This window comes from Castor canadensis, chromosome 1, assembly GCF_047511655.1.
Source record: "Castor canadensis chromosome 1, mCasCan1.hap1v2, whole genome shotgun sequence".
In the NCBI taxonomy this organism is placed as follows: Eukaryota; Metazoa; Chordata; class Mammalia; order Rodentia; family Castoridae; genus Castor; species Castor canadensis.
The window spans coordinates 2176988-2198962 of NC_133386.1; the positions used below are offsets into that span (position 1 = coordinate 2176988).

General features: G+C 48.9%; 1 protein-coding gene across 7 annotated transcripts in view; it reads left to right on the top strand.

Moving 5' to 3' along the window:
- The window catches only part of Unc93a (unc-93 homolog A), a 51139-nt gene that overhangs the window by 16455 nt on the left and 12709 nt on the right, over window positions 1-21975 (top strand). Inside the window, exons 1-9 of one of the 7 annotated variants that reach the window (XM_074070379.1) lie at window positions 7856-7975; window positions 9604-9850; window positions 11670-11723; window positions 12039-12145; window positions 15060-15241; window positions 15630-15859; window positions 17506-17631; window positions 19103-19320; window positions 20875-21010. In XM_074070379.1, the coding sequence (XP_073926480.1) occupies window positions 9823-9850; window positions 11670-11723; window positions 12039-12145; window positions 15060-15241; window positions 15630-15859; window positions 17506-17631; window positions 19103-19320; window positions 20875-21010 (1081 nt within the window). In that variant the 5' untranslated portion in view covers window positions 7856-7975; window positions 9604-9822. Of the gene's footprint in view, window positions 1-7003; window positions 7115-7838; window positions 7976-9603; window positions 9851-11669; window positions 11724-12008; window positions 12146-15059; window positions 15242-15629; window positions 15860-17505; window positions 17632-19102; window positions 19321-20874; window positions 21011-21975 lie in introns of those variants that run through there. The other 6 variants (XM_074070417.1, XM_074070399.1, XM_074070419.1 and 3 more) reach the window with 6 other exon arrangements.

Consider the following 21975-nt stretch of genomic DNA (forward strand, 5'->3'; position numbering starts at 1 on the left):
TGCAGTCTGTCCTTCCGTCCTTCACAACCACATATGTGCTCACTTTATTTATAAGGTGATCACAAAAACCTTGCGTCTGCTGGGTTCCACTTTGAGAGTGGAAATGGGTGCTTTTAGATTGTACCAGGGCAGTGGGTATCAACCGGACTGAATGATTTGCAATGATTTTAAGAAATATACAGCTCTCTTTCTCCGTTTCACAAAAATGGGATCTTTGGACATTTTGCTATTTACTTATTTGTCTCATTGCCAATAACAGTGCATGACAACAAGGATGAATGTGATCAAAATACATTCTGTGCACGTATAGAAATGTCATGCTGAAATCCCTTGTTCTGTACAATCTAATACATTCCAATAAAAAGTGCCTGACACCTAGAAGATAGCCAATATTTTCTAGTAAATGAATGAACTGATCACATATAAGAAAGATGTTTATAAGATATAAAGTAGTGTAGATACTCATCTTAATCTAATTTTTCTCACCATGTCTCTGTGTTTATAGATCTATGTGTGAACTATATCTATTTTTCTATTTATGCATACATGAATTATATATGTATTATATATGTATAATATATATATTATTAGTATATAATAGCTGTACAGGAGTCTCATTGTGACATTTCCATATATGCAATGTACAATGTCCCTTGTTTGGCTCATCCCCTCCATTTTCTCCCTTTTCCCTTCTTCCTTCTTAGAATGACTGACAGGTTTCAGGGTTCCATATTCACACACGTGTAGAAAGCACCTCAACCATCTCCCCCTCCTTTACCTCCCCTCCCCTTGACGTGACCTGCCCTGCGGTCCTGTCCTTTAGTGTTCTTACAACACATTCTGCATGCCCACCAAGTATGGTGTACGCCTGTAATCTCAGTGCCAAGGCTGAGGCGGGAGGCTCATGAGTTTGTGGTCAGCCTGACCTACATAGCAAGAAAGAAAATAAAATAAAGAAAAAGAAAAGCAAAGGAACATGTGTGTGCCGATCTCCACTGAGGAAGCTTCTCAAACACATCTAGGACACTGAAACTCAAGTGCATCCCCACACTGTCTGAGTGACCTAAACAGCCTGGCGCTGTGTGGGGACAGACAAAAAAGAGTCCTGAAGAATGTTCTATGCATAAATATGTCTATTAAATGAAATTCACGATGAAGTTGGCATTGAAAATGATGTGGAAGCATGGATGATTCAATAGATCTTGTTGAGGCAAAAGGCTGGTGATTTGAAAAAAATACCCTACCACTTCACCAGCATGAATTCCATGTTGATCATGGATTTAACAGTTTTAAAAAACTGTAACATAAGGGACTGTGGTGTAGATCAGTGCTAGAGTACTTGCCTCACATATACGGGGTCCTAGGTTTGATCCTCAGCTCTGAAAAAACTTGTAATAAAAGAAAAGGGATTTTTTTTTTTTTGAGACAGGATCTTGCTATGCAGCTCAGGCTGGCCTCAAATTCTTGATTCTTCTGCCTCAGTCTCCAGAGTTCTGGAATTACAGGTGTGCACCACCATGCTCAGCTGCAATGGTTTTACTTATCATAATAAAAAATGCATACTTTTACCTGTTATTATAAATTAAATTTAAAAATCTGGATATTGCCAAATATGCCCTAAAAAGGAGTACTTTCCTAAAATACAATAAACCTTTAGAAATTAATGAAAAAGACTTAACAAAATAATAGGAAGGCTTTGGAAATCCACTTTACAGGAAAAGAAAGAATCAGTGACTCATGTGTAGGAAACGGTGCTTAGTCTTACTTATAACTAAAGAGAGAGCAGTAAGACAACCAGAGATCTCTTCCCACAGTGGCATGGCTGGCCGGGCACTACCGATGGCTGGTGTGGGGAGTGCCTGGGAAGCCTGGGCCAAGTGGCACTTGCAGGTGTGAGCCCAGGGATGCCGGCTAAAGTCAAAATTTAACATGTGTGTGCTCAGCGGTTCCATTTCTATAAGTTTCTTCTACAGAGACATGCACATGCTTTCAAAATGGTATGAGATCATGCTTGCTGAATAGCCACACCTCGTCACAAAGATAACGGCAGATGTATACCTGCTCATGTCAAAATGTGGCCAAGATTTCTGTTAAATTAAACATGAGAATAGCAGAAAACATTTGTAGAATCACATCCTACTTTACAACCACTCTGCCTATGAATTAAGACAGATGTAAAATCAGGCAGAGATGGGGGTGGATGTCAGGCAGTGCAACCTTGACCTTCCTCCTGCTGACAGATCCTAAGGAAGCCCAACTCTTCCCAGGGCTTCTGCCATTGGCCAGGTTACTGTTAGTCTCCAGTCTGACCCTTCACCCCTGAGTCCTGGCCCTGCCTCCCACCAGCTGTGCTGAATGATTTTAATTGGCTCTGTGAGCTGCAGCTCTCTTGCCCGTGGTTATTTTGACATGGTTCCCTCTTCTTTGAATGCTCCTTTTGTTCCACCCAGCATCCCACAGGTTTACCCAGCATCCCACAGGTTTACCCAGCATCCCTCAGGATTACCCAGCATCCCGCAGGTTTCAACGGATATGTCATTCTCCAGACCCCAGCTCCTACATCTGGACTCCACCTTCTAGCTGGCACAATAGTACCTGTAGGTTTATCCTCTATAGAATTATAGCACACCACAGTACAAAATCCAGAAAACTGTATTTCCTATCAGCTATGAGGTCCCTGAGACTGAGGATTGAAGCTGCTCACACCTCTGTCTCTGGCTCCTTGCCCAGTCCCCAGCATGTCACCCGCACCTGATAGATACTCTGCATGAACCAAGAAATGGCATGGAGGGGGGCAGGTAAGAGGTAGTACAAAGAGGCCCCGCTGGAAAGCCCGTCCAAGGTAACAAAACGAGCTGTGGCAGTGACTCATGCCCACCAGCCCCAGTGAAGCCCAGCAAGGGGCAGACTTTGCACATGCCTCATGGTTCTGGGACATGATGAGCTGCCAATGGGACCATGAGGCAGATCAAAACATAACTGGCTTCAGATGGGGACGAAACCGGCTTCTGGTCAGAGGTGTGCTGAGTTGAGTCAAGTTGAAGAATATGATGGGAACACTGAAAGAGTCCACAACTGAAAATTCATAGCCAATTAAGATTAAAAACTGATTTTTTAACTATAAATTTGCTCAGAGCCCATCATATAGCAAGTATTGATATTGTATTTTCAGAGTTTAAAAAGATAGAATGACCTCTGCCTGGCTTGTGGGTGACAAATGAACACAGAACTGAAGGGGTGAACTGTCCCTCACAGCCACACACACAGTGAGGCTCCTTCAGAGGGAAGCTGAGCCCTCTGACCTCGCACCAAAAGGAGAATGGCTGAGTGACAGGACCGGCACAGGGTACAGTCCTCCCCCAGGCATCTGGCCTACTCCATCTATAGGGCCAGGCTGTGGGATGTGTGTGCCCTGCCCTCTGAACATCTGCCTTGGGTTGAATTAATCTAGGGTTTTTCTGCTTGGCTCAAACTAACCCTAACCTACTTCTTTCTTTCCTAAGGATTTTGCTTTTGAACTGTCAGAGAATTGAAAGAGCTTTTTGCTTAGGGTGGAATTAGAAAAATCATATGTGCGTTATTGTTAAGTAAATAGAGCAATGGTTGGGAGGTAACCTGCCTAATCAAGGTAACACCTATCAAGGATCCCTAAACTCAGACTTACTGTGTCAGTAACAAAAGAGGCTACACGTTTATCTCTGTCTGCATGCACCACCGTCTGCAACGGTAAATCCAGCTATATTCACTTCTCTGAGCAAAGCAAACAAGCAAATCAACACATTCTCAAGGGATTCCTTCTGAAGCCAAAGTGGCCATAACTACTCAGAAGGTGTCCTGCCAAGATGAGGCCTGGGGGTCCTTCTGCAGAGGAGCCTCGGGAGGACATGCTCTGACCAGGATCATCCTTGGAGGGAGCCCTTGGGGTCATCTGTCCTCCTCTACTGGAGCTGTCTCGTTATCCTTAGATCAGATCATAGGCTTCTGCCACCCAGGCTGAGATCAAGATAAGGTAGCCACATTTATTTTGGACAACAGTCAGCCAGGATCCCAGCATCAGAGCAGAGCTCCAGTGCTCACTCCGCATGGAAGGACCCTCACAAGGTGAGCTCTAGAGGTAGAGGGGGACATGAGTTCGGAGGGGCAGGGCTCCATGAAACACTTCCAAGGTGCGACTGTCACCTCACTTGTGGCAAAGGGAGATGTGACTTGGCTTTGGTGCATCCAGTCTCGGCCAAGAGTGCTTGAGGAAGGGTTGCGGTCCTGGTCTCCATGGAAGAGGGTTTTTTCTCCTGGCAGGTGAAGCTGGACAGTGGCCCTTTGGAAGCCCTACCTATCCACCCTGCCATGGCACCCCAGTCTTTTAGCGGGGGCTGGGCTGGGCCACACACTCTGGGCCACACCACTCTATTGTCTTTGGGCTCACCTTGCACATTCCTCCCAGAGGACAGGAGGAGTTTTGTTCCTTGTTTAGAGAAAAGGCTTAAGCAACCCTGGGGGATGAAACAGCCCCACACCCAGTCGTGCAGCTGGCCGCTCTTCTTACCAACTAGAAATGCAGTTTGGAGACTTCGCAGTCTTCCTTTGGAGTCTTTTGCAAATGAATGTGTCCTGCCAAAGGCAAAACTAGCCAGCTGAGGAGATTGAGTCTTTAGAGAGGGACTCAGAGGGAAGGGGTGGAACCTCAGCAGATGCCTGCCCTTAGACCTTCCAGGGAGGGAGACAGGTTCCAGAGGAGCGACTTGGAGCTGGTGACATCTCAACTCATCATCTGACCAGGAAATGCTTTTCTCTGTGTCTTGCTAGTTTTAGGGGATCAAATAGTTCTAATCTCAGCTAGCCAACCATGGGACAAAGAACAGGCCCTAGAGGGTCTGGGCGTGGCCTGCCCCTGGTGAGTTAGGGGTGATCATGGAGACAGGAGAACACGTGGACACAGTCTCAACTGAGTCACAGGGAGGTGGGCTTTCTTTGTGACAAGCCCTGTCCTGTACACAGATGAAGAGGGGAGGCTTGGGCAAATAAGAGGTTTGGAGTTCTCACAAACTGTTTTCTTGGAGCCTAAGTACAGGCAAACTTCAATATTGCCAGTGAGCACAACACTCTTACTAGATGTGCAAGGGCAGGGAGCCTCACTTTGAACTTTTTGCTTCCTAAATATCAGTAGACGTGTGGATTCCACATATGAAAAATGAGGGTGGGTGAGGTGGAGGGAAAAGGGGCCAGTTGGAGGTACATGGGAAACTATTCTTGTGACAAACTGAGCCCTAAACTGTGCCTATTATATATATCCCTTCCTCCCCTGCATTGACTATCAAAGAGAAAGGTCTAGAAAATGCCAGAATTGACGCACACACACACACACAAACACAGATCTTAGTTTTCACACTAAGGTCTGATGAATCAGAGACTAGGTAAAGGCCCTCCTGATGTTCAAAGAGAAATGATGACGATTTAGCTGTTGGGAGCTGGTCACAAGGAAGAACTTCCAAAAGCAGGATCAACATTCACAAGATGCTAAAATGACAGTCATTTGGAAGATACCCGAAGATAAATCAGCTCTTCCTTGTGGTAAATGATTTCAGAATCTCACAGAAAGTTAGATTCCTTTTGGGAATAGTCATGCTTACTGAGTGAACCATCTTTATTTTGGTGGAGTCTCTATCTTCTACTAAATCCAACAAATGTTTTCTTAGTGCCAGCCAGGTGCAGACCCAGGACAGCGTGCCTGTCATATTCAGGCCACCTTGCCTTTGACTCAAGGCTCATTAGCTCTTGCAGATCAAAATGTCAAGACTCTTCAACACACTGGAGATGGACAGAGATTTCAAGAGAAGTTCACAGGCATTTCCAAACTCATACGGACCTTTCACTGGAGCACAGGAATTGTTCTTTTGTGTACTTGAGGTTAATTTGATGTAGAACTTCCTCCCATGGTCCACGAGGATGGACATCTGTGAGGCAGCATACGGAAAGGAACTGTAGACACACTCAGTTCCTGCAAAGTAAAAGAAACGCAGCACTGAAGGTAGTGGAGCAAATGTTTTCCAAACAACATTAAAACACCCAGGCCGGGGAGGGGAGTGAGGGGTGTACAGAGAAAAGTTGCTGGTGGAGGAGGGCTGGACTGTCCACCCTGGCTGCTGGGCCCTTGCGCTCATTCTGTTTCACAAAGCAGAGCCCCTGTTGTCCAGTGGGGGAGGTGCAACAGTGGTTTGGGGCACAGGAACGCATAAGTTAACCCAATGCCATTAACTGAACGCACTGGGCAAGAAAGACGTGGAGTGTTAGGATTAACTGAATGAGCCAGCAGTGCCTGCACACAGACCGTTTCCAAGGGCAAAGACACCATCCGGTACTTGGAAGGCCAATGGACCCAGCAGGTGTGTTGACACACCTCAGCTGCCTTCGCGCATTTGCAGTCTCCAGTACAGAGGCTCCTGGATCCTCACCCTGGAAAGGTGCTCATGCACTACAGCTGATGGACCCAGGCCTGCAAAGGCAAACCCCTCCCACATCACGCTGCGAGCACAGGACCCTTACTGTCCCTTGTGAGTCACAATCCTGGCTCAGGCCACATCATCAGCTTAACTTCTTCCTCAGCTGAACGAACACTGACCACCCTTGTGGTCATCCAGCCACCTCAGCCTTGGGCCTTGCTAGGCGGCCCCATAGTAGAGGGGTGAACTAAGTGGGATGGACAGGTATGAGGCTACCTGTCCCGAGGAAAGACAGTTGACAACCCTGTCTTGTGGGCCACCCCAGAGCAGCCCTGGCCGTTGGTTCAGGCGGTGGGGAAGGGCCCAGCTTGTTTTTGCTACATGCCACCTCTGTGTTCAGGGCACACAGTTTGAGAGCAATCCCTATCTGCACAGCTGTCCCCTGGGGTTCATCCAGGGTCAAGCCACACTTCTGGCTCCTTCCCAGATCATCCTAAACAGACCAGGCCCAAAGGAGTTGCCCATCCGGAGGGGAAGCAAGCCTGAGCCTAAATGAACACAGACAGCAGCTGGCGGTTGAGGCGCCCATGTGCCCGGAGAGAGCCCTGGGAAGGACAGGAGGGAAGGCCGAACCAGCTCTGAAGTGCAGGCCGCGCAGGCCCCGCTCCATCACGGCCGTAAGTGTCTCTGCCTCTTCTCTCCCTCACATTTGCCTTGTGCATCCATGGTGGGGATCCTGAGAGACACCCAAGGGGGAAGCAGGTCAACTATGAACACAGGCCACCCATGAAAGAGGGCAACTCCTTCTGGCCTGGCCTATTTGCCAAGCTGGGAAGAAGCCTGAAGTATGGCCTGGCACACAGCCGAGCCGGTGAGGACTGTTCAGAGTAAGGTAGTGTTTTCGTCTAATTTTATGGTTCTTTATAAGAAAACTTCTTAAAAAGTGTCTTTTGCTTAAGAACTTTCTGTTCTTTTAAAAATTAGATGTGGTTCCTACAGATATAGAAATATCATACAGGTGTGTCAAACAAAGAATGCTGTTGTCCAGAGAAGAGTTTGATGTCAGTTTAGACTCATTGTATGTAGGTGTACACACAAGCACACACCTGTGTACAACGAGCCTATAATGAACCTATATTATATATGGAGTCTACATATTACGTGATTTTTCATGAGCAAGTGGATCCTATATTTTATAGAAACTCAACGCTGATTTTCAGCATTGCAAAATGGCCTCACTTGGTCATATCAAGCACTTCCTCAGTTGGTCCTTCTGCACCCCAGACTTCTCCGAGGACAGCTCCTTCATTTCTCGTGTGTGTTGCTGAGAAGGCTGCACTTCACGATCAGGACTTGCCACCTGCTGGTGCAAAAACAAGTGTTGCCCAACCGTGATTTCCCAATGTGCTTTTGAAAAGAGTCATTCTGAACAGGGCATTCAAAACCCAACCTGGAAATGCCTCAGTATTCCGACACTCTCAAGACTTAAGAAGCTGCGTGCCAGGGAGCAGTCGAAACGAAGGAGGCCACAAAGCTAGGTAAATCAACACAGGTTATCTAGTGAGGGACAAAGTGCTGGCTTTATGGATATGTGAGCACCATGGAGCTTGGGCCAAAGCTGTCCTGGGAGTTTTGCAGCATGATCACCACGCCTTGCCCCTTGTCTAGGAACTCTGGACGTATTTGCCCTCACTTCCCAATCTCAGGTCCTGCTCCTGAGCACCTCAGGGCACTTGGATGCGTCTCACCCAATCCAAAGAGCCACCTGCTCCAGTTTGCTGGGCTCCTCCTTGGCTGCATAGCTGGGCCTTTCAGTTCCTGCTGTCAGAAAATCTGTGAAGATGAGCGTTTGTGGAGTGGGGCTGCTCTCTCCATGGCCGGGCGGGGCGGGGGTGCTTTCTGCCATGCTTGTGGAGATGGCTGTGTATGTGTGTGTGTGTGTGTGTGTGTCCCCGGCCCAAATTTCTCTCCTGTTACCTGCTCTGTTTTTGGTCTATCGTCTGTTTTTGCTTACTACAGTCTGGTTTTGTTTGACTTCCCTGTTTGCTTAGGTGTTTGTGGTCTAGAATTCAGTGCCTCTGAGCACAGGACTGCTGACTGTTCTAGCACCTGGCCAGAGCAGGGTCTCAGGAAATACTTGCACATGCCCGCAGAAGTGGGTCCTCTGTCTTGGGCAGTGGAAGGCTCATTGGAAAGAGAAAAGGAGCCATGCGTTTACAAAGGTACTCGTTATGCATGCAGCGGTGTGTCCTGCACTAGAGGCCTCGTCTATCCGCGGAATACCAGAGTGGGGCAGTAAAGACTTTCTGAGCCCTGGCTCCTCTAACGCTGCCATGGCAGGGACTGGGGAAGGCAGTGATAAGCTGCAGACAGCCGCTTTCTTCCTATGGAGCAGAATGGGGGACGGTGGTGGGAGGTGTCAGCAGACTCCTCGGTCAAGGTTGATTGAATGGTCAGTCCCTTCGAATGTAGCCAGTGGAAGCATGTGCTAACGATCCAGAAAAGCAAGCCTCAGAATCCCAGAGCATCAGACATGGCTCATCAATATTGTAAGGACAGGAGAAGCTTCATTTCAGGTGTTTGTCATAAGACAGGTCTCTGCCCTCTTATGGGGGAATGTAGCTGAAGGGCTCTGCCGAGGTCCTTACACACCATCTCAGACTGTCGTCAGCCATGTCTTGCTGAGGAAGAGGCCAGTGTTTTCCACTCAGGCAGTGGTCTGTGCAACCAGGGCCATTACCACAGCTGCACATCCCACTGTGCTCCGGCAGGGTTGTCAGTCTGCTCTAAGGTTATATAAACTCTGGGATATTTGCTGAGGTGGTCTTTTCCTCAGCCATAGTTGTGCTGATACAGACCATTCTTCCTTAAACGAGAAGGGGGGGAGGGGCTGGGGGAGGGGGAGAGAGAGGAGGATCAAATTGTTTTCCACAGTGGGAGAATTCCTAGCAGAGACAATAACTTTTCTACTCCTTTAATCATTTTCCCTCTTTCTATAGGTAAAATGTGGCTAATGGATAGGAGACATGAATTTTAGTGCCTCTTTTAAATTTCAGATGTGAACGTCAAGAAAATTGGCATTTATTTGCTTACCTGAGTACTTTCTTTAAAGAGCAAACCACTGATTGGACTTCCCTTAAATTAAGAGCCATCATTTCCTTCTTAGCAGGAAGTTTTCTGATTGCAAAAGAATTCTGTAGCACTCAAAACCCTTGGAGCGCTTGGTGAACTCGGTGGTGGCAGAAGAGTGGCATCCAGTGGCCAGCCACATCACTTGCAGTGTCCTGAGGTTCTGTAGGCCATTCCTTCTTCCAGCTCCACACCAGCACTGGGTCCTTCACCTCAGCATATAGTAGGTGACCGTTAGATCTGAGCAGACAGATCTATGAAACCATCCCTTTTCTCAAGATCAGGTGTGCAAGCTAACTTTATTTTTTATTTTTTTTTAATTTTTATTTTATTCATATGTGCATACAGTGTTTGGGTCATTTCTCCCCCCTTTATTCGCACCCCCCCCCCGCAAGCTAACTTCAGAAATGAAATGATCACTGGGACTTTTGAGCCGTTTGTATCTAAATCCCTCCAGCCCTGTGGAGGTCAACACTGGTCTGGTTTATAGCTCTGGGATACTCTGCCAATACCACTGCACCGTCTCTCACGGTAAAACAGCTTCTGGGCATCCAGAATTTGCTGCTCTCTTCCCTCATCCAAGTAAACATGGGCAGGAATGTGCCCGTGAGGTGACGACAGTGTCAGGGTCTGGGCTATGAAGAAACCATTGGTGACCGCATCTAACACTGTCCTCACATTAAGAATTTGGTAAGGGCAATGCTTGCACACATCCGTGTTCAAAGTGTCTTCTCCTTCTCCTGGACTGTAAGCAATGGTGCTTATTCTTAAAATCCCTCAGCACAGATAAAGCAGGGCTTAGGAAGGAGGGAGAAAAGGTAGGAATGGTTAAAGCAATAAAGCCAGAAATTAATCACCAACTAGAAGGAGGACAGCTAGCAGATGGAGTGTGACTTGCAAAGTGACAACAGATCTCCAAAGGGATTTTGTACAGTTGTGAAGCTTCTCAGGAGACCCCAATGGGCTGTGGGAACCTGGGGCAGAAGCTACTGGGAGTTGTTCTTGGGCCAGTGGCAAACTCCCGAAGATGGTCCTGTTAAGTTTAAGCAATCAAGGGAGAAAGAACAGCAGATGCTAAAAGAAAACATCAGAAGTTCTCATGTCAGGACACAAGTCATTTGTGGGTAATCATAGACAAGCCAGAGGTGGAGTCCACTCGTGTTGCCAAAAAATAAAAAGTTTCAAAATTCATCAACTGATCGCATGCATTGTGAAGGAAAGGCCATGCTATGCTGAGTATCCTATTTCCTTAAATACTCCAAGTCATCTTTCTCTGAAAGTCAAAGTGGACGTTTGCTGGTGACTACCAGTTTCAGACAAGTACCAAGGACTTCCAACGCAATGAGCTTCTTGCACTTTGCAACCTCTGTTTTCAAAAGAAAACTGGAGTTCGGAGAGTAGCTTGACTCACCCAAGGTGTCTGGAGCTAGAATTAGGATTTGAGGCTGCTTCCATGGTTAGCGTGTCTTACTAGACTGTGTTGCTCTCATTCTATGAAGTCATTATTTTCATAAAACTCTTATTGTCATAGGAATAAGTTAAGCCACAGAGTCTTATCCCCTTCATTGGTGTCATTACAAATGGTGTGGCCTGCTTCCCACATGTCAGTGACCAGCTGGAAGATTTACCTTATAGGTCTAAACTAGACAGAAATGGCTGATGTCACGGAATTTTGGAAATAATCACATTTAGCCACATGAATCTATTTAAATTTTAATTAACTAAGTGAAAGGCAGTTATGAATTCAGTGCCACCATTGCACCAGCTGTGTGTCAGGACTTGATGGTCCACGTGGCTGGTGGCTGCTGATTTGGGCCAGAAATACCAAATCACTGAGTTTTGCTGAAACTGTGTCCTGCCTTGTAACAGGTCTAAGATTGCTAACAGCACTTATTTCAGTACTGTTGGTAACATGAAATGATGGTGTAGAATGCATCCTTGACAAAGTGCCATAGTCATGTTATTTTAAATTATTGTAACATTGTAAGATCATATAGCTTTTGTATACTCAGACTTTGGCCCTGGGATCTTATCAGCATGTCAATTCTTTTTCAGAAGTTGAACTATGTACGTTGAAGTTAATATTTATGCATTTTCCTTTAGGACTGAAGAACACTCCACACTCTGCACCACTGACTGCTTCTCTGGACGTCGAAGGTACAGCTATACTCACATACAAAAGATGAGGTGTCTCACTTTGCCAGAGGACCAGACCTACCTGAAATAAATAGGGGGAAAGTGCAATCACTTCTAAGCTAAGAGTTGTAACCTTTGCCCCAGAGAGAGTGGTGAAGATGGGCTGTGGGAAGGTGACTGAGTAACACGCAGCCCTCACAGGTGTGAGCAGCAGCCGTCATGACCACCACACTTCTAACTCAGATGAGGGAGGTTGGGACCGCTTAGTACAGCTTCCATTTCCTGTACCCCACTGGTTTCTTTTAGGGAGTGACAAATCTTCACACCCCCTGATAGGTGGCACTTCGGCCAGCACAATGGAAAGGAGTCTGAAGAATGTCCTTGTGGTTTCCTTTGGGTTCCTCCTTCTCTTCACTGCCTACGGGGGCCTGCAGAACCTGCAGGTAAGTGTGTGCCTGTCACGTTACCTTAACTCCAGACTGTAAGACTTCAGAATCCCCGTGGTCACAGACACTGATCACTAATTAAATGAGATTTCCTTCTATCACCCCACCTCCCCAATTCTCTGAAAGAAGCAGTGGTTTTTATATGAAACCCCACAATCTTCACTTCCTGCTCATCGTCCAGCAGGGCGCATGGCAGCGTGGTATGTGTTGGACCCTTGCACAGGAGGGCAAAGAGCTTGACCTAGTTGCTTGATAAGACACTTTGCTTTGGGGTGGTTAGCAGAAGACACTAGAAAACCATTGCAGATTCTATGGTTCCGTGACCTTGGCCTTGTGGTCAGGGCTGTGATGTGAATTTACCAACTCTCACTAGATCCTATAGATACCAAGCTTGCTTTAAGCAAAACTGTGAACTCTGAGAAAATCGTCTGCATTTTTAACTGTTTATGGAATTCTTTCTCCTTGGGTCTATGAGTCTATCTGAAAACCACAATCCCTAACAGTCTGTATCATTGATGTCATGGGCCTGAGGGTAGATTTAACGTGCTTTCTGAGGTAGTTACATGTCAAATCTGATCTTAAACTTGAAATAAGGTCTCCAGAGAACTCCAAGGACTGGCTGGGAAGTAGGTAGGGCCATCACTGTCCCCCGGGTGTGCGCTCCACTCGGGGTTGCACCCCATGACCTGAGCTGTCCTGTAAGGGGTATTCTTAGAGCTTCTGGTGGCAAGTGAGTGCAGTACTGCATAGTTTGTCAACCAGACACAAGGAGTAGGCACCTCCCACATGCACGGTACTGAATCAGGAAAGCCCACTCAGGGCTCAGAATCAAAGGTTCAGTCTCACCAGTCCTCAAACGCTCTGGACCTGTAGGTTGGCAAGGAAGTTCAGATTCAGCTTTGGCCCTCCCACTGGGTCTTGTTTCCTAGAAGGCACAGTCTGAAAGGGAACAGTGTGAAAGGCGAGGCACAGTCTGCTTTCTCAGCACAGTAGGTCACAGCGCTTAGCTTCCCTCAGAACTTTGTGGTGTCACCCCAAATCCGTGTGTGCAGAATATTTGCTTTGTGCAGAGTTGAACTGAGCGTGTGCTAATGGACCCAGGAACTTTCTGGAAGGAGAACTCCGGGAGAATGTGGATATCAACACTGTCCCTTCTGAAGGCCCACACAGAGAGGGGACGCCTGTGGCTATGTCAGTGGCAGGCAGAGGCCTCTCTGGGGGTCGGGACCTGGCCGGGTCAGAAGACTTAAGAAGAATCATGTGTCTGGAAGAGGCTCAGCACATTGGGCCCTGGATGAAGAAGCAGCGGAGAAGGGTGGTGGGGAGAGCCTTAGAAGTTGCTGGCAGCCCCCCTAGGCTGCTGGTGCAGGCACAGAGCTGCAGACAAATGTGAGCAGAAAGCTGTGGCCTCTGGGGCCACGCGGCCAGCATCTGACCACACTTTGACCATAAGCAGCCACACCTCACTCTCACCAGCACCTCCGCACTCCTGTAGGGCCTCTGGGAGTGCGAGCTGCTGTCACTTGGTATGACCACTTCTTCCTAGAAAACTAGAGAATAGAGAACAAGTTCTTCCAGCTCTGGCAGGACCCAAGGGCAAGGAACAGCCCCATCACTTGGCCTGGGGCCACTGGGCCTCAGGGCATAAGGAATAAGGAGTAAGGTAGACAAGGCAGTATGGGGGAGCAATGCCTTGGGAAATGGAGTCTGGAGGCACAGTGAGTCTGTGCCTCATCTCCCTTGTTGGGGGACCAGGTAGAGGGAATTTTAATATTGTTCTGGACTGGGTTGTTTACCCCACCCCAAATTTCATTTGTAAAAGTCCTAGTCCACAGGACCGCATCACCTTAAAGAGATGACTGAGTGAAAATGAGGCTATTAGGGGGTGGGTCCCAACCTAAAATGATTGGTGTCTCTGCCACACAGCTAAACAGAGGGCTGACCATGGAAGGACACAGGAGGGGCAGAGTGAGAAGCAGTGTATATCTGCAAGATAGGGAGAGAGGCCCAAGAGAACCCACCCCTAATGACACCTTGATCTCAGACTTGCAGCCTCAGAACCTAAGAAAATCAATTCCTAAGATGAGCCACCCAGCCTTGGTGTTTTGTTAGGGCAGCCTTAGCAGATATATCCACCAGACACTGAAATACTTTTTTCCTGCTATCCCATTAACTGGCCATGTGTCTGACTACACAGAACTTCCTATCTCCTTCCTCATCTTCCCAGGGGGATGGTTAAGACCTGATCCAGCCTGGAGGGACGATGAATGCAGAGGCACTTACTTCAGTGTCTGGCACCCCAGCTGCCAACATGGGTACAGGGTGGTTTTCTGAGGGACCTAGCCCTATAGTGGCTGCTTTTTTGACTCTGGGGTCTGACCAGCTGCCTAGACCACGTTGGACACCCCACCAACGTCTTCGTGCAGCTGAAGTGACCATGGGCACCAGACTGGGGTAGAGAGTGAGGCATAGGAAGATGGTTCGGGAGGAGACGCCAGTTCCACATCCCCTTTCTTCCCCTCCCCGTCCTCCCTTCTCTCTCTTCCTTCTCATTCCTTTTCTCTTACAAGTGAAGTAAGAGGACGAAACAATAGTGCTAGGTTTCTTTGGCAGTAGAAGTCAGACTTTGCCCCATGACTGCCTTTGCCAGTCTGGCTCTGGTTACTCTTGACCTTTTGGTCACTTCACACCTTAACTGGGCCGGGCACTCACGTGGAAAACAGCAACAATGAGAAGAGCCTGGGCTTTGCTGCGCAGCTACGGCTGACGTGCTCTCTGCCCCTGCTCAGAGAGAGACCCCCTCCCGGGGCTTCTCCTCCCCGATGCTCAGAGGCAGGGGCAGCTCTGTCCCCTCGCCCTCGGCGTCTTTGGTGCAGGAAGACTGATGGACGGGCCGGTCTTGTTTCCACAGAGCAGCCTCTACAGCGAGCACGGCCTGGGCGTGGCGACGCTCAGCTCACTGTACAGTGCTGTCCTCCTGTCCTCCCTGTTCCTCCCGCCCATCCTCATCAAGAGATACGGCTGCAAGTGGACCATCGCGGGCTCCATGGGCCTCTATGTGGCCTTCTCCCTGGGCAACTTCCACGCCAACTGGTACGGCTCCCGGCCGGCTCGAATGCTAAGCTGCGCGACCCGCATGGCCCCTGACCTCTGTCGGCTGCTTCTGTTCCAGACTGTGCTCTTCACCCAGATTCCTTTCTCAGCTCCTGTGGCAGGGCGGCATGGCACCACCCTTCTTCCCTCCTTCCCTGATGGAGCTTTTGTCCTCCTGACCCGCAGCGCTGGCCTCCTCCTGCAATCGATGCTGGCCCTAACATTCCCTCAAACTCCAGGGGCTTTCATGGCCCCACAACGACAGGGACTCTCTGACCTGTACAGGGTGCATCTCAGGGAAGCATGGGCAGGATGGACCCGTGACCAAACCCTGTCCCTCACCCTGTCAGGGGCAGGGACAGAAGGGTCACTCAGTCTCCTTTTGCAGGTACACACTGATCCCCACCTCCATCTTGCTGGGACTGGGAGCCGCCCCCCTGTGGTCAGCTCAGTCCACCTACCTCACAGTCATGGGGAACTCCCACGCCGTGAAGGTGGGCAAGCTCGGCAAAGATGTGGTGAACCACTATTTTGGCATCTTCTTCCTTATATTCCAGTCTTCTGGAGTGTGGGGCAACCTGATCTCGTCTCTGGTGTTCGGCCAGACTCCCACTCAAGGTAAAGTGAAGAGGGGCAGAAGGGTCTCCATGGCGATCACGAAGGAGGGTCACTGACGTCACACACGCACCTAATGTTATTCCACAGGTGAAGGCATTGGCCTGTGCCCTGTGGTCAAGTAGTCCCTGTTCCTCTGGGGATGGTCAGGGGGCTGAAGACCCATCTCCTCCCCAGCTGTCTCCATGGAGCATGGGGACCATGGAGAAGAGACCCCATTGGGAGAACCAGGGTCCCTGGTGGTGAAATCTGGTCCTTGGAGTCATTACTGTCCTAAGAACGCATTTGCCTGGCTCATTTCCCCATGGAATTGTTAAGCCCCTTCACTTTGTAACTGAGGATGATGTGTGCCTGGGGCCTGCATTCAGGTGTCTTTACCAGACCTCAACCAGATAGAGATGTAAAGCAATGTCGTTTCATGTACCTTTTGATGCCCGTGTTGAGGACTGAAGCCAAAGCTAGAGGAAGTCGATCCCTCGTTTCCCACAGGTGGCCTTCCCTGTGGTGAAAGGCACTGGCCTCTGCCTGTTGTCAGGGTCCTTTTGCTCCCTCCATCCTGGAATCTTTCTCTCTGAGGCAAACCTCTCCTTTGGGAAGTTTGGGAGCCAAGACCTCCTTCTTGCATGAGACCATTGCTTGCTAAGTGCATCCAGAGCAGTGAAGTCACAGGGGTAAAACACGTGCCAAGCTTGCTCATGGCTGCGGCCACTCAGAACCAGACAGAAGAGACAGCAGGAACAGCAGAAGCCCCGCATCTGTTTCTTGGTGCATGAGTGCAGAAATGGGGGTCTAAGAGTCAGGCCAAGTGAGCTGTGGTCAGGGAACATGAAGGCAAAGGCGTGGGGGTTGTGGCAGGGTTTCTCCACCGCCCGTGCCTCTGGCTTCCACGCTGCCTTCTCATTCTTTTGCTACACGTCTCCCCAGCCTAGATGGTTCTGTGACATTTTCATTATGAGATTTGTATCAGGAAAACCATCAAACACTGATAGTCTTTGTCTCATGATGTCTTTCTCTCCCTGCAAAGATTAGGGCCTGATTCTGACTCGTAGGCTTTTGTAGTTCAAACTTTATTATGTTATTTATGTTTTTTCATGCTGGGAATTGAACTCAGAGCCTTGCACATGCTAGGCAAGAGCTCTTCCACCAAGCCATACCCCCAACTTCAAGCTTTACTCTTTTAACAGGTAAAGGAACTAAGGTTCATTTTCAGAAACAGAAAGGGAACGAGGGCACCTTCCCAGGTTGTGGAACTGGGCAGGTGAATTTGAAAAAGAACCCAGTGTTCCTGACACCGGTGCTTTGTTTCTTTTTGACTAATTTGAAAAGTTGAAATTTTTCAGTTATGTCAAGAAAGTAGTACAAATACCCACTCCCTGTTCCATGCCTTTCTTCTTAGTATCTTTGCAGAACACTGATGTAATTCTCTGTCTCTCCGACAAAATGTGCTAAAATCAAGTTGGTGGATGTGTGCTAATGATAGCTGCTTCCTGAGATTCTTGAACGAGCACCCCCAAGCCTTTCAACTCTGACCTGTCTGGCTGCCTTGCCTCAGAGGCTCCGCCACACTTTTCACCGTGGCCTCTTACATCAGGGGGCCATGTCCCCTCCAACCGCATTCTTACCACGTCTGTCTGCTTCCAACTTCACAGAGGCCATCCCAGAGGAGCAGCTCGTGCTCTGTGGAGCCAGTGACTGCCTGATGGCCACAGCAGCCACCAACAGCACCCAGCGCCCCTCCCAGGAGCTGATCTACATGCTGCTGGGTATCTACACAGGTACATGTCCACGTCTGGGCAGAGTCCTGACTCAAGGACTCTCTCCCCAGCCCAGGAGGACACCTTCCTCGTCTCAGGACCCCACCACGCGTGGGAACTGAGTCACCCTCAGGCGATTGCTATGGAAGTGGCCAGTGTTGTGTGATGAGGGCCCCTGTCACAAGGAATTACCCCCTCACCTACAGAGTCCAGTGCAGAAGCCATTAGCCACAGTTCTAGTGGTCACCCTCATACACGTCACGGAGGGGACCAGGGCACTGGTAGATTCAATATGCCCAAGTGACCGACAATCCACGGTCATTTTCTTCTGAGGAAATATTCAAATGACTCCTGCTGGAAGGCTGGGTGACATCAATGGCTCTGGCCTCCAGGTAGTTAAAGATGTACAAACTCAAGTCCCGGAAAAAGTGGTGGCCCAGAGGAAGTTAACAGTCACCTGATTCTTATTCTTAGAGGCTTTTTAAAGGGAACATTTTATGTTGATATTTTCATGCATGGCTGTGCTCTGTTCATAGATTTATTACTACTTTAAAGGGAACACATTTAGACATTTTTAAGAATCATTTTGAAAGGTATGTAAATGTATTTTGGTCATCCTTGAGTGCTGGAATTCATAAGGGCCTTGGGATGTGTCCTTCATAAAAATCAAAGGCCTGATACAGGTCAGCTTGGGTGGAGCTGAGCCCAGCACCCTATGGGAACCAGAGGTCAGGAAGGCATGGTCAGGAGCTTTGTCTTCACGCCTTGTTAAGAACGAGAGGAGGGGCTGGACATGGCTCAGTGGTGCAGCCTTTGCCTTGCACACACATGGCCCTGGGTTCCATCCCCACACTAGAAAATAGTGATGATGATCAAGGGACAGCACCGTCAACTGGAAGCTCTGCACACCCTTCTTTTCCTTTTATCATTTGTCTTGGGGGACCTGTCCATCTGTGGATTAAAAACAGCCCTCCATTTTCATTTTCTTCAGGTGCACATAGATCGCGTTACAGCTTCTATTACAGTAGGGACAGACTGTAATATGTCAACCAGTCCCTATAGGAGGATTTTTAGACAAATAGATCTGAAATAAGCAAAAAGTGTAGTGGTACCTTTATGGATGTATTACCCTAAAAAATAAAACAGCTGCTTATTGATAGAAATCACTTCAAAGCTAGAAGAGAAACCGAGCCATTGGCTAAGGGTGCTGGGCCTCCCACGTTTTTGCATCTTGTGCTAATGAAGACAATGCTTGGCCCACTGTGACAGGTTTCAGGTGCAAACCTATGAGTTATAAGTTAATTTTAGAACCAATACACATATGGTCAAGTGAACTTGACATCTGGGATCAGAGGCTGTGGTAGGCTTGGTATGTCTGTCTTCACCTCAGTCTGGATTTGAGTTAAGTCTTCACGGAGAGCAGGAAGACATGGGGGCGGTAATTGGTGAGGTGTCTCCACCCCAGGATCTGAAGCCTGTGTGTTCCTTTCAGGAAGCGGTGTCCTGGCAATCCTGCTGATAGCCATGTTTCTGGAGCCTCTAGAAGACAATCAGCAGAAGAGTGAGGGAGAGAAGAGGTCATCGCCCCCTTTCTGGTCCACTTTGCTGTCAACTTTCAGGCTTTTTCGAGACAAACGTCTGTGCCTCCTGATTCTGCTGCCTCTGTACAGTGGATTGCAGCAGGGATTCCTCTCTGGTGAATACACAAGGGTAGGAAAGAAAGCAGAAGCCAGTGGCTCACACAGTGTACCATGTTGCCTCTATCCCCACCTGAAGGGACCACAAGGGTGTTCCAGGGCCACCTGCCCAGGGCCTGGCTAGTGGGAGCAGGCTCACGATGCTCCCAGCCCTACAATGGCTGAGTTTGTGATTGGAGCGATCAGGTTCCAAGCAAATGCAACTCACCTGAGCTTCAACTCCTTATCTGAAGGGGAAATTTCCTGCTTGACACGTGTCTTCCCAGAAAAAGAGCAAGGATAGAATAGATGGGTAGCTGTCTACATGGAATGCTCATTTTCACTCTGTTGGCTTGTCTCATCCCATGTTCTTTCTGCTGCCTTAAACCAGGAGAGCAGTAAATCTGTGACTAACATGGAAATTCCTTCCCACTCTAGCTTTCAAACTACACGTTATAATTCCAGAAATCCACGTGGTCCTGCAGGCCTTGGCTCCCCGTGTGCTCTGATCACCTTCCTCCCTAGATGACCACATGCCTACACAGCCTTGACCTCTTTGTGTGTGGACAAGAAGCCCCTCTCGGGGCTGGGGCAGCACAGGCACGCAACACATGGGTGGCCGTTACCTAGTGGCTGGCACAATCCCAACTTCAGGGCTGCCTGTCCGCCATCTAGTCTGTCTGAGTCATCAGTCATGGTGGCATCCTGTCCTGAGAACCTCTGTGCTGTGGAAGGCAGGATCCCAGTTCTGGAAGCCTTCTTCCTCCCAGGCAAGAGTCGATACTGTCCTCCACAGCACTGGGCACCAGGTGGCCCTGAGGAGGCTGTTGGAGCTAGGTTAAACTGGCTGTGTCATCCAGCCCTGCCCCTGAGCCTCCATTATGGAGGAAATGTCTCCTGTCTCACCAACCCTCACACCCCCAGGCAGGGCTGTCAATATAGCACAATAAAAATACTTGCCTTACCAAATCTGAATTTCAGACAATCCACAAATATTGTTTAGGACAATTGTGCCCATGCAATATTGGGGTGTCTTGGGTTTGACCTGGAAACACTAGACTTAGAACAGTCTTGGAGGTTCAAAAGGGGTAAACGAGGGATGACCACAAGGTCTACTCTGTTTTTGACTTGTCATGTGACTCCAGCCACAGCCAGCTATCCAGATGTGGTCATCCTGGTCCCCATCACTTCCTCTGGGTATCCTTCTCCATCCTGCCTAGTTATGGGAGCTTGGTGCTGAGGCTGCCCAGTGGCTTGCTTCTTGGCCCTCTATGAAGGACCCTTTATTTTTGGTCCATCTTGCTCCAGCTCTCCGTAGACCTAATAGGATGTGGTGGAGTCCTTTGAGATCAGTCCCCATTAGCTCTGTGTAAATAGTGTGTACTCCACAACAGAGGACAAAGAATACATGGGGAAGAATTGTGTCCAGATGTCTGACCCAAAGAGAATTCTCTACAAACATCAGCATTGCTCTCCCCTGCTGCGAGCTGCAAGGCCTGGACAAAGGTTTCAGCGTGCCATCAATCACATGGAAATTTTCTAAGCTCCAATGGCTGCACTGCTAATACCTCTCTGGCTTCCCCTGCAGTCCTACGTCACCTGTGCCCTAGGCATCCAGTTTGTGGGTTACGTGATGATCTGCTTTGCTGCCACCACCTCACTGTGCTCCCTGTTGTACGGGAAGATCTCCCAGTATACAGGCAGGACCGCGCTCTACCTGCTGGGTAGGTATCCATGTCCACCCAAGTCAGAAAAATGCTCAGTGTGCAGTGTGAGCTCAGCGAAGCTCACAGGGAGTGAGGATAACTGCAGAAGAGCCCATGAGAGGGCTTTGCTACCACTTGAAGCCCTGGAGGAGTGCCTTTCCTTCCCTCCTTCCTTCCTTCCTTCCTTTCCTGCCTTCCCTTCCTTCCTCCCTCCCTCCCTTCTTTTTGTTTCATTCCTCTCCCTCCATCTTTCTATCCTGCCTCCCTCTTGCCTCCCCTCTTGCCTCCCTCTCTCCCTTTCTTTCTGCTCTCCCCTTCTTTTCTCCCTCCCTTTTTTTCCTTCCATCCCTTCCTCCATTCCCTCCCCTCTTCCTCCTCCTTTCCTTCCTCTCTTCGTGCCTTCCTTCAACAACAGGAATTGAATGTCCCCTCCACACAAGGCCGGGGACAGGTCTTGCACTAGGCACTGTGGACGTGAGGGAGTGAGGTGTGGTGGGCATTTATGTGCAGTGTGTAATGCTGGGGTCCATGCGGAGTTTTGTGAGGCATTTACACACGGCACCTAAGCAGTGGTGGGGCTTGGGGAGGTGTCAGGATGGACACTGGGGAAAGCACTTTGTTCACAATTGCCTCTTCATGTAGTGAGTCAAGACAAGCCTTTTAAAGCCAAGGGACTCAACTCTAGGTACACATCACCTTCCCTTTTCTGGGGAGGGAAGAACAAAGAATGATAAGGTGATAAGGAGAAATAAGGGGGCTGGTGGAGTGGCTCAAGTGGTAGAGCTCCTGCCTAGCAAGCATGAGGCTCTGCGTTCAAACCCCAGTACTGTCAGAGAGAGAGAGAGAAAGAGAGAGAGAGAGAGAGAGAGAGAGAGAGAGAGAGAGGGAGAGGGAGAGAGAGATAAGGCCATTGACAGAAATGGACAAGGCCTGAACGGTGTGAGGAGCTGTGATAGGAAGGGAAGCAGCAGACATTCATCCGA